This window comes from Lepisosteus platostomus, chromosome 11, assembly GCF_059453375.1.
Source record: "Lepisosteus platostomus isolate fLepPlt1 chromosome 11, fLepPlt1.hap1, whole genome shotgun sequence".
In the NCBI taxonomy this organism is placed as follows: domain Eukaryota; kingdom Metazoa; phylum Chordata; class Actinopteri; order Semionotiformes; family Lepisosteidae; genus Lepisosteus; species Lepisosteus platostomus.
The window spans coordinates 48,003,729-48,018,796 of NC_142621.1; the positions used below are offsets into that span (position 1 = coordinate 48,003,729).

The following is a 15,068-nucleotide window of genomic DNA, read 5'->3' on the forward strand; positions in this document are numbered from 1 at the left end:
ATTGCCTACGTGGTATACTACCAATTTAGCCATTAGCTTTTTGCCTGTATGCTATGAATGTTTAATATTTAAACAAAGTAAACTAAAAACCATTTAAAGGCCATTTATGAATGTTGTTCAAAATTCCCATTTATACAGAATACCCATTTATACGGCAGCAATCTGCATGAAGCATCTTTCTTTAGAACAGCAGCCTCACCCAGACTAGACCCCACAACAAAGCGAGGACAGATTAATCCCACACAAAGGTATAGAACCAGGAGGAGACAGCACGAAAGGAAGCATTCGCAGATTCCTTTCAATGAAACCAGATTACCCTTGAGCCTATTCTAAAGAAAAGGAAATAAAGGCAATCACTTCTATTTGCCTGTATTTTATTGTTAGCATTTAATGAGAAAAAAACCCCTTTGTGAGAAATTAACCTCCACTGTACAACTTGACAAAACCTGACTCCAGAAATGCAATAACAGAAATGCTTTGCGCTGTCTACCAGTTATATTAGCACTATTTGGTTAGCTTTTGACAACACTGTTGAATATTGAAGAACTTTGAAACCAAAAAAAATATGCAAAAGTCATTTTAAAAATTTTATTTACAAAACGTTTTAACATCCACAGCAGTTTACAGTATTACATCATAATAAACAAGAGGTGACATTCTTCCCTTTGAAGAAGGTTCCCAAATAGTCATCTTTTGGAATCATGACACAAACAGCACTTCTTATGTTGATCTTTATGTTACTTGATACCCTTTAGTTTTGCTTTTGTAACAGACCATTGATCGTAATTTCCAATCAAACACCAGATTGGTTAAGGATCCAATTAAGATCAGCACTGGAATGCCACAGGTGAGGTGGTTACCAGACCAGGGCTTGGGAAATGCAATAAAAAAGGCAAAAGGTCACACTATTTGCTTAAATAGCAATGAAATCCTGGGATGTTGAAATTGTATAATGCAGATATAAACCCCATGTGGACTATGTAAATATGTAAAAAACTGCTGTTCTGCAATCATCCCATAGAATAGTAACCAGATACAGTCCTGGGTTCAAAGCAGTGATAGGATGAAGGTCCTATAGCAGAGGACCTGATTCAAGTGTTCAAAGTCCTCAAGGGCACCAAAGACATTGAACTCATTGACGCAGTGAAACAAACCAGAGGATGAATTCAACTACATGAAAGGTCTTAAACTAAGGGCTGGAGTAATTCATTTACACACAGGGTTGTGGGAGTCTGGAACAAACTACCCTGACACATCGCAACCAATACCCCGACCTTCAATTAATGGTCGGGGGATCCGAACCAGGTTATTTTCCCCGACTGCAAAACAAATGAGTTCAAAAATCGTATTTTTGTCATTACGTGCCGACGGTAATATGTGGCTTGAATGAGGTCTTGATTATGACGGTCCCAACGCAAGTTCTGTCCATTTGATGTCCCGTGGTGCAAAACTAAGCATAAGCATCAACAACAAGAATGGAGAGATGCACATTGCAAATGGAACTAATGATAGTACATATAAATGATAGGCCTGAGGTCAACTTCCCCTGCAATTTGGCAAAAAACGCCAAGTCCTTAAAAACATTCAGGGCCTTCAGCTGGTAAAGGTGTACCTGAGCACATTAAGCTGTATGATGCAGATGTTGCAGGATCAAGCCTTGGTCATGTCACTAGCCAATTGTGCCTGGGATTCCCCAAGTAGAGACACCTTCAGCTGGATGGGGGAATATCTGTCCTGGGCAAATGGTGAATGCTGCGGTCTCTAGGGGCACTTGAAGGCTTGCAATGCTGTTAGTGGCACATGCACATCGCTAACCAGCACTGATCCCCAGTATTAGGCTGTACTGCCTGTGACTGGTAAGGGGACCAAAGGTCCATGGGTCAGAGGTGCTAGCCTACACTTTTTCATTACTGGTGACCCCACAAATCATGTACAGAGATTAATGTTCTGTCACTGAACCAGAAGTACCACAAAGGTGCAGAAGAAGCGATGTCCTTTGCAAGTCAACACATTAAAAATCTGAGCGAGTCACTGGTTGGTTATGCTCAAGAGATCATCCCAAAACACAAGCCAACAGATTAAAGGATGACTATCTGCAATTTTCTCTGTAGAGAAAACAAGACCTCCTATAATTAACACCGCTCAAAATGTACTTTGACAAGAGTTACAAATCTAGACCGCGTTTTAATTTCAGACGAGTCTTTACTTACCCCATTAACTTACTTGAGTGAGGACTGTAGCATGCCAAACTCACAGCACTGCCCAACAGAGCTAAAGCTCCTAAATCAAAGGGACTGGAAGGTTAAGCAACGAAGACCACCCCCCCTCCCAAAATTCCCCAACTAGAAGCAAAAAAAGCACAAGGCCATTAAATACTTAACTGGGCTTAACACTGTACCCATTACCAGTCCTTTAAACAAAACTTTTCTGTCCACTTCTAAAAAGCTGAAATCAACAGCCACAAACTCCAATCCCCTCTCAAACACCATCAGAATACATGTACGCCATTCACACGAAAGCATCCAACTGCACAACTCAGTTCATTCTTCAAAAAAAAGTGTAAAGATTAGGGAGAAAAGAAGTGAAGAGCAGTACAGACTGCAGGGTACTTTATTACGATTTTCAGATACAGAACTTTTAAGACATCAATGAAGCTCAGTACAGGCACCGAACGTTAAAACAGGATTTACGTCTGTACAGAGCTAAAAGTGATGGGTGCCGAGTAATCTGCCACTGCAACAGTTTTCTGAGAAATAACAGGTACTTACAGGGTACAACAAACCTGTACTGCCAGTGTTCTGGGATTTTTCCTTCAATACCAGTATAAAAGCAAGTGCAGAAATGCTGCTGCTACAGTTAACAGAAACACAAATCACATTAGATGGTGAACGTAGGGTTAGGGCTCCAATGCCTCCAATCACTTATTTTTAAATTGCATTTAGAAGCCAAGTTGATTTTAGTCAGCCCCCCCAAGTGTAGTACTACACAATGTTTCAACGGCACCTCTCACCTTTTATCACGAGAGGTTCAGGAAAAGATCCTCAGCATGCTGACAGGAAATTTCAACAATGTATATAAACAGCAAGCAGTTAACAGAGATTGAGTCTATGGGTAGATTAACAGTATTCCAAGTCAATTTATAAAACCTTAAAAATCTGGAGAGAACATCCTTTGCATGCCAAACGTTTTACTACTTCAGATTGACAGAGATCCAGGGAGCCATAAGCCATAAAACATACCCTTGGAATTGAGCTGATAAGCACTGCACATGAAAACCCAATCTGTCTGCCACAAAAGGTCTTTTCAGTTCATACTGAGCTCAACATTAATAGAACAGGAAGAAAGGTACAGAATTGCATGAATGTCTCCAGATACATAAGTTACTAGATGTGCAAAATGCACAATGAAACTAAGTCATTATAGTCCAATAACTACTACCATTAAAAACTTAAACATTCAGGCAGGTGAAAGGATTTCGTATCTCCTGCAAATTGAAGCAGTCGGAAACGAATGCAAGTAAGATGCATTTCAACCACGTCCTACAGAAAACAGAAAGCCAAACAGGCACCAACCTTGAAGTTGGCAGAAAAAAAAAAACTTATGGACAATGGTAGTGCTCATCCACCTGTCCATCAGCTACAGCTCTTTAGTCACCCTTCAGACAGTACACGCATACTAAACTGCATATCAACCGTATCGTCTAGTTTTGTTCATCTAAAGCCTGACTAAAAGATGATTTTTAAAATTTTAAACTGTATAGTTTTGTGGTGCTTAAAGCACTAAATATTAATGTAGAGCCCAGTAAGCAAGTTGGATTCCTAAACTGAACACACAAGGGCTTTCACCAAACTTGCTACAAGTTTGGGGACATTGAAATCCAACAGCCACAAAGCTGTGAAAGCCCTTGACATAAATAAAATGGAAAAAAATTCGGACTTGCCTCAGACTGTACAGGGCAACACTGAGACTCTGCCTCAGCCTGTCCCATGGCATTGCTACAGGGAGAAGAGAAATCCTAATTTTAGCAACACAGCCAAATTAATCTTAAATATTACACATGCACTAGAAAGGCTTCTCAAACTTTGTTGCAAAACAATATAAAAAAATCAGGGCTTTTCATGTGATCTTGATTAACACACTCAAAAAGGCACATTAGATAGTTTTTAAACATAAAACATTTATAGATTACACTTGCCAAGCTAAATAAAACTCTGAAAAGTGATTCTCAGAATTTTGCCATTGACCATTCACGTTGTAAAACCTTCAGAAACAAGTGCATGTGTAGTTTAAAAACTGAGAATGTATTTTTCCATCAATTTTAACCTATTTAACTGATAAACAATTATAATTATAACCTTTTGCAATGTAATGGCAAATGTCAAATATTTTAAGTGGCATTTAACATTTAATTCACATCCACATTAAAATTCAAATTCACTAGATATTAAAAGTGTAATCACCCACGTTAGGAGTGCAACTACACTTTTTTCCCCATGTAGAGGTGTAATTTTGTGTGCACCTTGAAGAATATACATCTTGGAAAATGAATGTGTGTAATTTACAAGCAGAACAACTGGTAAGTACACTGGTAAATTACAAAGGAATAGATCCCATAGGAGGAAGGATGGAAAAGTTTAAGAATGGCAACCTCCAAGCTCACATTTCAGACCACTAAAAGTTGCTCTGCATTTGCACAGTACTCTTAAAACCCAACCCATACAGTAATTCAAAATCCAGTTATTCAAAGATGGGGAAAAAAATACTACTGAAATTTTACTGTTCAGATACATTTTTTTATAACCGTTCTCAGCCATTCCAGCTAATTTTAGTCCATCTCTGAAACCAGATTTTAAAACGATCTGAACTAAAGTGAACAGTTATTTCAATGTATACATCAACCTCTGGTTTCAGGGAATTGGGCAGCAAACACTGACCGAAGCGTCTAGGGGTCAAAACGTCCTCACAGGTAGAAGAAAAGAGGACAGCCACTATATTAATTTTAAGACTTAATGTTTTTTCTAGAAACGAAAGTCAAGAAAAGAGATCGCATCTCCGAAGCGAGCTGTACAGTCCCTTTGTACAGGTTACACACGAACATACAAACGTACACGTACAAACCTTAATGACGAGATCCTCCCACGGGTCATGAAAAAACAATCCTCAAGGTTTCATCACATTTTATTACAATAATTTTTTTTACAACAGTACAGAAATCACAAGAGCTACTCTGTGGCCAAAATCACATCTGGACAGATGTGCGATGGTTGCAACATACAAAACAGGTGAAATTACTATCAGAAGCCCTCACCAAGCAATGCTGGGGACAAGACGTCCAACAGCACCTAGGGTGCTGCGAAGGCCTCCCTTTTCAGTAGAACAATGGAATTACAAAAACTTGCCTTGGTAAAGGTGGTTTGCGTTCATGTTACTCCAGCGCCTTCAAAACACTACGAACCATATTTACTAAACTTCTAAAAACCTAAACAAAACATGAGAAAAAGAGCCACACAGTATCAGTTGCAAAAACAGATTGTGTGAGTTTTGTTTAAATAAAAATTTTATGTAAGAATGTCCCATGTGTTTCTCTCTCCTCCTCATAGGGCAGGTAGATTATGGTTACTGGCTTGGCTACTAAAACACCACAAGACGAGAAAAGGTTTAATCTCCAAACCTATTAAGAGTTGGCGTTTCAGCTTCAATAGCGACCTCCCTGAGACATTACAGGAGGTCTCATTCCCATGGGCGGTCGGGGTGGCCCTCCTTGGAATGGGGGAACCATTGGGGGCCCCTGCCCATAAGGAGGCATTCCTCCAGGCATGTAGCCTGGCATGCCCTGGGGTGGAGCTCCATACTGCCCTGCAAACAAAACCAGAAGTAATCAACAGCTGCCAGCTCCAGGGTCCAGGGTACAAACCATTTGGAATGTAAATGCCTCAAGTGACCTGTCCTTCCACCTCCAGTTCACACTTAACAAGCCACAAGCGAAAACGCTCTCTGGGCCTTGTTGGCACAGACCGATTCTTTCTTGGCAAACGTTCCAATTGCACAGGAGATGTTCTCGATCCTAGATTGTTTTTAGGGGTGCTGAATGCTTTCTCTCCAGTTGGCAAAGTTTGAAAGGTTTTGCAACTAGCATCAGTAATTCTTGAGTTTCAGAACCGCCTTCATTCAATTATGAAATGAATGAAATATAACTGTAGAACCTGCAACAATTTTTTTATCATTCCCACCAACTTCTGTTCCTCATAAACAGATTGCATATCAAAAGCCTTTTAGGTAGGCAAAGGGGAGCAAATTCTTAATTACACTGGGGAAAAAAACGAAATACTGTATGCTGTGTGCAGAAAAACTCAATTACTTGCTTCAATTCGCACCGTGATTAAGACCCCACTCAGAAAAGGCAGAGACAGAAGGCCCCCTGGACCAGGAAGAGAACTGCTCTTGAGGACGATACCACTAAGCAGCAGCTGGAGACCCTTTTACGAACACTGGGCTTCACCCGATCGGGAACTCAAAACTTCAAACTCCCTCCGCATCAGTAAACGTGCAAACATCTCCTCACAGCTGATGAAAACGCTGTGAATGTGGAAGGGAGCGATCACTTCGCCAACGATGGGGCTTACCATGCATTGGATGCCTCATTCCTGGCTGCTGTGGAGCCATGCCTTGCTGTGGGGGTATCATGCCCCCCATCGGTCCAACAGGCGGGGCGCCCATATGGGCTTGCCCTGGCCTGGGGATATTACGCTGATATTTAGGCAGTTGAGCTCTCCTTTCCTCCTAACAAGGAGAGAAAACACACAAAAAAAAACTTTAGATACTTGATACACACACGTCACTTGATAAAGAAAACTTCAGCACAACATTAATCACAATCCTTCAGCGTTTCAAAAGAAGCTACATCAATTCCTACATTCTATAGTACATTACTTACTGTTGAAGGGCAAGAAATAAAATGCAAGAACTTACCAGTGAAATATCCTCATCAGGGTGGATCAACTTACTAGTCGCACTCGTTGTAGTAAGCGTAGCAGGCTTACTTGTCACAGTAGCGGGTGGTTTGGATACAGTGCTATTGGATGCATTAGTGGTCGAAGCAGTAGACTGTGTGTAAGCTGGGAATGTTGGCTTAGGAGGGTCTGAGGAGGTGGCAGGTGTGCTCAGAGGTTTGAAATCGGTGCCAACCGGTCCTGAGACAGCCTGCTGAGCCTGCAAGACAAACGTCCACAGTAAGCCAGCGGAGATCCACGATGGAAAACGACTTTTTTTTAAAAAAAGGCCTCAGCAAACAAGACACCGCAAGAAGCTCACATTAAAAATAAAATACTTTCCATTCCATGCTCTGCAATAGTCATATTAAAGCTGTAAACGGGGAGCAGGGTTTGAAAAATAAAAAGCTAAAAACTGCACTTATTAAGCACTGCAAAGCTTAATAGGCACAATACAAATCTACACATTCCAGTTCCTTAGATTTGAGCTGGGTATGTCTGGTCAAGTAAGATTGTCTACACACATGAAAAAGACTGAGTGTACTATAAAACTTCATAAATTTATAACAAATTCCCACTTAAGTTAATTCACATAACACTGGCATGCAGCAAGTCACAAACAGAAGGCTTCCTAATAAACAACATGTCCTTTGGACTAAGTTAATATGCAAAGCACGTTCAATTTTGAACTACGTTATGAAGGTAATCACACCATTTTGTGACCAATAAATGCATTAATTCAATGCATCACTGATTTCTAAAAGTGAAAGTCTATTCACTGCATGCTACTACTGTTTTTCTTTTGTGAAGCACTAATTTCACAAGTCTCAGTTTATAACCGCAAACTCCTGCGTACTTGTGCCGTGCTAGGGAACAGAGGTTTAGAAGATGCTGACAGAGTGTCGGCACTGGAAGAAGCTGTACTTGTACTTGGAACACGAGTCCCCATCTGTAGTGCAAAGAAAGAGCAAACAATGAAAACCCATTCAAACATGGGTAATAAAACCTTAGCAGTCTGCAGGGTTTTATGCTTCAAATACTTATTAAATAATTCTGCACTGGACGATCTGGTCATGCAGGAGTAATGAGAATCTTCCAGCCCGCAGTACCTTAGGGAACCACCACACGTATTGCAGCAGTTTTTTTAAAAAAAACTACATTTTAGACAAGCTCCCATTGACAAAACATACGCGATTAAACTGAACTGGTTCACTGCAGCAACTAGTCCCAACTACAGTTCCAAAAAATGTTTCATATTCAATGCTTTAGTGATGCCGCCCATATCTGAACATCTTACAACAACACCTGTGCGACAGATCGCGGGCAGGTGCCGAGAGGCAGGAGCTGGCGTACCTGTCCGGCGCTGGGGAACAGGGGCTTGGTGACGGTGGGCTGAGGTGCAGGGGCGGTTGCCGCAGGCATGGCTGGCCTGTTCAGCACACCTGGTGCCGTGACGGGAGGAGCTTGGGCCATGTGAGACATGCCTGGACGAGGTCCAACAGGGGGCGGCATACCTGCGGGTGCGCACACACAGTCTGAGGAACGCGTCCATCTCAGAGACCATATCGAAGTGCTCAGTGGTACTAACAATGTTTTGAGAGATGAGATGAGATAGACTTTATTGATCCTGAAGGAAAACTGAACTTTTCCGTAGGCCCTCTCCCGTTTACCATTTCCTACAATTCTGAAGACCCAGCTTGGGGTCTGTTTCCATACAGGGAGAAAAAAAAACAGATGTTCAGGTGTAGGGATGCCAAGAGTCACAGCGCATTCCAGTAAAGTCTGAGTTTAACTGACAAAGACGGACATTTCCGGAGAATGCTGAAAGAGACACACAAGGTGTTCTCCCCACAGTGCCCCGAATTACAACAACATTACAGAGGGATTTATAGTCCGAGTCCAACCATGGTCATTCTAATTATCAACATGAATGTGTGTTTGAGTTTCAGAGTTTGGCAAGTCATTTCCACATAAAAAACTGGATGCTTATTTGCATGTTACCAAAAGGTTTCTACTCATGACCCGGTGCCCACGGCGGTTGTATTATCCCCACCTTTCAGCTGTTCATGTCACATACAACAACAGGTGTCAGTTTAAAATCCACTCAAGCCAGGGCAGTAGCAATGACCCCAGACCGGAGTCAGATTTCTTCACAGTACAGTTACTTTTTGGCAGGGATCTCACCCTTTCATTTAACTGAAAAGGTCTAAAAGATGTTTTTTCTTAAAACAAAGCCTTCATAAGTGGACTGACATTTGCACCTCTTAAGCTAGACCACATTGCATTACATTTCACAACAACTGCTCACCTGGAGGCATACCAGGCATCATCGGGGGCATTCCTGGTGCTGGGGGCATCATCCCACCCATGGGCATCATACTGGGAGAAACGACACGAGAACATTCGAATGCCGGCACAGGAAAAAAAAAGCTGAAATGACCTTATTGAAAGGAAAACCCATCAAAACAAAAACCTGCATCACACCTACCCTGGCGGCATCCCAGGCATTACAGGAGGCATTCCGGGCATCATGGGAGGAACGCCCGGCATCATGGGAGGCATTCCTGCAAGAGGGAAAGTCCCCCAGGGTTAAGGCTCGGGGCTTATCTGCCATTTGTAACGAGCACATTGCAATTCTTAGTCGAGCTTACTCTCTCTGCGTTCAGATAGGCGACGATAAAAGCAGCAAGCAAACAAGATATAAAAATAAACGACGTGCACCATGCAGTGCATTCATCAGCTGGCGGTAACAAATGATAGTCAGTCTTCATTTAGCCATTGTGCATAGCTGGTTAAACAATGTCAAAACCCATCAGCCACTGCAGCATTAAGACAGCACAAGACAACAGGATGCGTTCTGTAGGGATAACACCCGTAATTTGCAAAATATAATCTAAACCACACAGCACTTGTAATAGCCTACAAATACTGCCACCGCCACATCTGTAATACTACCGCTCTGCTCCGAGTGGAAGAGAATAGAAAACATTACAAGCGAAAAGAAAACTGAGCTATGCCACGACCTCAAGAGCACTGCTTCACAGCCCCGCCCAATGACCGCAATCACATCGATGTGGTCAGCTTCACGGTCAGGACGGGGGGGCTGTGACCGCTAGCGCCTGGTGCAATGCTCTTTCAGGTACGGACGCCAGAGCCGCCCAAGGTCAGAAACACAGCCGGTGGTGGTTCAGAGCACTGATGGGCTAGTACCTGAGAAATTCCCCGGAGGCATTCCTGGACCCCCTGGAACGGGGGGCATCCCTGGCTGGGTCATGGGGGGCATGAAGCCAGTCTGGGGCTGCATCACCTGCTGCTGGAAAGAAGGCCCAGCCTCCTCATCGTCATCGTATTCATCCGAATCATCCTGGTTGTTCTGTTTCTTCTTCTGGCTTTCAGCTGCGTGGGGCAAAGAGATTGTGAGGTTTTGGGTTCCCCTCTCCCTGAATATCAACCCTAACAATTCACTCCTCCAAAACACCCTTTTGGTGCAAAAGGCATTAACAGACAAGTGACAGAATATAGACAGTAATACTCGTCAGTCTATAGTATTTTCAACAGACTCCAGGAAGTCCAAGACGCTGATCTCACATTACATCTGATAAACAGTTAACAGAATCTAAAGACAGCACAGCAACATCACTGACATGATACATTACTTAATTTGTGATCAATACAAAGAAACAAAACAGTAAATTAATGGAAATATTTATATTCAGTAAATGGACAACACAGAATATTAAACATTTTGATAATTGCCAATGAACAAATGTTACCTTGGGTTTTTTGTTCTAGTAACCTCCTCCTTTCTTCCATATCTTTTTCCGGAATACCTTCCATGCCATAGATTTCCAGCTCGATGTCTGTCCTTCCGGGTATCGCATTGGGAACACCATCTATAGTCTCTTTGTGAACCTGAGCGGAAGGGACCAACATGCTAAAAGACACAGGAGCTGCAGGCCTGAACACAGCTCTTGTCCGGCTCTGATCACACCAAGTCAACATTAGTCTGGCAAAACAAAACGGGGGTTCTGACCCCGGGTTCCAGGGGCTCCCACACCTGATCGTTCTTCTTTATGCTGAGCTCTCAGTTACATTATTAATGAAACAACAGGATTAAGTCAAGTTACAACTTATTTAAACCGCCCTTTGGTCCTAAACAGCCTTTTAACTACAGCATGCCAATTTAAATACCTTCAACCTAAAATGAAGCGAAAACAGCTTTCCAAACATTCAATCAAGCAAACTTGTTAGCTCGCTGCAGGTTCAGACTGAGGGGAGTGCTCTGCTTTCCCTCCCCCCAGAACAAGCAGGTACCCAAGTCTCCAGGAACAGCTCAGACAACCCCTGCAAAATCACGAACAAGGCTTACCTGCATACAGTGGATGGCTAGACCCGGACCTGTATATAGTTTTTTATGACATATGTGACACTTGAAATGCTTTGCCTTCTGGTGCTGTATAAGGATTTTTTCATCATCAAAATCTCTGTTGCAGTACCTGTGCATTGCGGGTTAAGGATAGCTTTTTACCACAGAATATCCGAAGCGTACAGAAGGGTCAGTAATTAACAACGAGACCAGAATTTCCATGCAGCTTGAGGGTTAAAACAATGCAACACAAACTTCTGTGGAGGCCAGCCAGGCAACTTTGGGCGGTGGCTCTGTGGCTCAGGATCTGCGCCTATAATGTTGCCAGTTCAAATCCTGTGGCCGGCAGAGGAATCCTACTCTGTTGGGCCCCTGAGTAAGGCCCTTAACCCCAGCTGCTCCACCAGCGACAAAGAAATTCCTAAAGCAAGAAATTGTATGTGGCTAATAAAGTGATTTTATGGTATCTACCCAGAAACTCGAATACCATACTAATTTATTTGGCCGATAATCTGTCTGCAATCCAGCAAAAATAAAGGAGTCTACAGAGGCAACAGGAAACAAGCGTTCTTTGCAGAATAAAACAATAGGTTTGTTATGAAAACACCACCCTGTACCAACACGCACACGGGTACAACATACCAGGTCGTAACCGCAGATTAACACATAACTGGACCGGTCTTTACCGCTGCTGGATATCTTCTGTGTTTCTTTAAAGCATTACAAAGAATAAGAACTATAAATAAATGCAATATGTGCACATTGGGTTATTGTCTTTATGTTATTGCAGACACCAGATCAACGCACATAACTTGACATTACGCAGTAATGGCAGAGTTTAGATGCCGTGCATGTGCAGGACAGCCAGAAGATCATCACATGCTGGCAGTACGGCGTGCAGTACGGTGCTGCGGCGTGACTTCCGTGCTGCAGCAGCAATGACGCGGCGTGGAGGAGAGGCCTTCCCGCGCAGGCGCCAGGGCACGCGAAACGGGCTCTTGTAACCCAGAGGCCCCGGGCGCACAGTCAACACGACTTGAAAACTTTGCGCTTTTATTTAAACACGTAGTTTTCACAAGCGCAGCCGCCTGGACCCCCCCCCAAACGCCCACAAACCAACGCGAGGCGGAGGTTCCCCTGCAAAATGCTGGGAGCCGCGGGGTCCCGGCGCTGACCGCACCGCCCACGCCTGTTGATGGACCGAGTCAGGTCGTTTTAACCCTCCCGCGGCCCACGCCAGCGTTATTTCCCGAATATGCGTTTTAAAGTCAGCCCGTAGTAACACGCCCCGCCCTGCTGGAAGTCCAGGCTCTTCCGAGTCTAGGCAGGAGACACTCCACCGAAACACACCGGCGACAGAGAAAGGCCGCCGCCCCGGTGTTACCAAAGTACAAGAAGGCGCTCCCGTTAGAACCACGTACTTGAACCGAGGTGTAAATCCACCGGAAAATAAAAAGAGAGAAGCCTTTGTCCGTCACTCCAGGCCCGGATGAAAGGCGCTGTAATGGCGGCCTGAGAACCTCAACCGCACCGGGCTCTAGAAATACAGACGAACATTCTCTCGGAACATAAAAAAACACACATAACAATAACAGTTCTTTCAAAAGGATACCAGCACCACGGCTTCATCTGCTTCTTCTTCTTCCGTCCCATAGTTTCCTGTCCTCTAGTTTTGGATAAAGCCGAGGGAAACGAAACGACTCACCGCAACAGCAGCAGCAGAAGCAGCGCCCTGAGAAAATGGCGACTAACCCTCGGTTTCTCCCACAATGCCGCGGGCCGGACAATGGGCCCTCGCCCGTGACGACAGGGGCCCCGCCTCCGACACATGCGCAGACCCGACAGCAGCCCTGCGCCTGCTCTCCTCGCGGGACAGATACGAGAGGAGATATTTCATCAAATACCACAAGTGAAGGAGAAACAGTGTCACAAAAAAAGACCAAAGGAGCCTCAGAATAATATTTTGACAGAGACAATTACAAATTGAATATGTTTTCTACACACTGTATATTAGTGCTCATGTATATTTATAAATGTAGGTATGTTTATACATATATCAATGTTTATGTACAGTATGTTTTGTATGTATATGTTTATGTATAAGGATATATGTTTTAACATATTTTTGTATTTTAAAAAGTATTGAATTTCCACCTTATATTAAAAGAGGGAGGACTGTTGGACCATTTTGACTTGTATGTTTAATCTAGCAATTATCAGGTACAGATTGATTATAAATACATGTTCTATTTGCAGACGGTATCTTGCAAAAAATAACGAACGTCCAGCTCCTTAAATGTAATCTTGGCAATGAAATACTTAAAAGATATTCATGTTTATCCAAAACAATTCTGTTTATATACGGGTAACAGATAAATGTCAGAGCTTCGTTTCCTGCCCTACAGAACACACATAAAATCATCTTCTCTGTGTTCAAATGGATACAAGAGTATATTCACCCCGGCTCAGTCCGCTTGTCCTGGTCAGGGTATCGCAATCACACCAAGAACTTCAATCTTAAAAATGATACATGTCATGAAGGGTATCGATTCCTGACCTGCCCTAAAACAATCTCTCTCACACCTTCCCCCTTCTCTCAACAACAGACTACTTTTCTTCTAAATTCTCTCTATTCAATGTAGGTTTCATTTCACACCTCTCTTCACCTATCCTGACTTCACACCTCCTGATTAGCCTCTCTGTCTGTCCCCTGCTCCTACCCCTCGCTCCTCCTCTCTCCCAGCTCTTGTTCTCCTGCTACATCACCTTTGCTGACTGCCCTGTCTTTCTCACACCTGAAGAAGGCCGAAATGTTGTGTTTTCTTTCTTCTCCTTTCAGCAGGGAATAAACCTGTTACTTGTTCCTTTGCAGCCAACGCATGCTGACGCAGCTACCCACCTGAACTACCTCTCCAATAAATCCTGTCTCGGGCCTCCTGATGGAGCTCATTTTGTTTGGTTCGTTAACCACATACGAATGTTAACCATGACATCCCTTCTACCCCCATAGACAACAAGCTGGCCACAAGGAGCTACAGCTCATTGTTTTAGCTTTACAGGAGCTGAAATATGTCCAGGCCCACAGCTGCACAACCAGGCAAGTTCTGAAAGTGACAGAAAACACAAATACAGACTGGAGAAGAGCACCACTAGGCAAGGGAGACCTAGTGGTGCTCTTCTCCGGTCTGTATTTGTGACTGAGATACTCTGGGGCGGACTGAAGGATTTCAGATCAGAAGAAACATTTCATACGAGAGGGAGCCATTAAGCCCTCCTAGGTCTTATTTCAGCAAATAATAAACCTATTGAGTGTTTTTATCATTTTGTATTTTACAGTTGTTATTTCTTACTTTGGCTAGCAGTTCAAGAGGTTGGGTATTGCTAGATGTGGGGTTCAATACAAATATGTCCTTGGCGTTCAAGTGTGTTATTACGTACACTGCCTTTATTCACTATTTAAATATTCCAGCAAATAAAAGTTTTAATCCCAAACTATACTCCGGAGTTTCAAAAGAAGACATATTAGAATTCTCATATCCTGCTGCGCCAGATTTATTTTACAGATGGAAGATGCATTACGTAGTTTTGAAATCAAAACAAGATTTTATATATCTCAAACAGAGATGACATTACTGGAGAGGACGGCAAATTGCTCTTCAGAAAAAACAAACGGAACTTTGCGTCATCTGGAACCCGTGAAAGGGCATTTATTT

General features: G+C 43.1%; 1 protein-coding gene across 4 annotated transcripts; it reads right to left on the reverse strand.

Annotated features, from left to right (window-relative positions):
- Positions 1-5,162: 5,162 nt before the first annotated feature.
- Positions 5,163-13,127, reverse strand: znf207b (zinc finger protein 207, b). 4 transcript variants are annotated; one of them, XM_088600143.1, is made up of 11 exons: positions 12,968-13,127; positions 11,359-11,485; positions 10,763-10,901; positions 10,200-10,385; positions 9,478-9,553; positions 9,298-9,368; positions 8,343-8,572; positions 7,846-7,938; positions 6,970-7,209; positions 6,624-6,780; positions 5,163-5,856 (listed from the first exon to the last, which is right to left on the reverse strand). In XM_088600143.1, exons 1-11 carry the CDS (start codon positions 13,006-13,008, stop codon positions 5,696-5,698), a joined length of 1,521 nt encoding a protein of 506 aa, XP_088456269.1. In that variant the 5' UTR covers positions 13,009-13,127; the 3' UTR covers positions 5,163-5,695. The 4 variants fall into 4 exon arrangements, with proteins under 4 accessions (XP_088456269.1, XP_088456270.1, XP_088456271.1 ...); XM_088600144.1 differs by having other exon boundaries at positions 8,343-8,503; positions 12,968-13,126; XM_088600145.1 differs by lacking the exon at positions 7,846-7,938 and having other exon boundaries at positions 12,968-13,126.
- Positions 13,128-15,068: the final 1,941 nt, after the last annotated feature.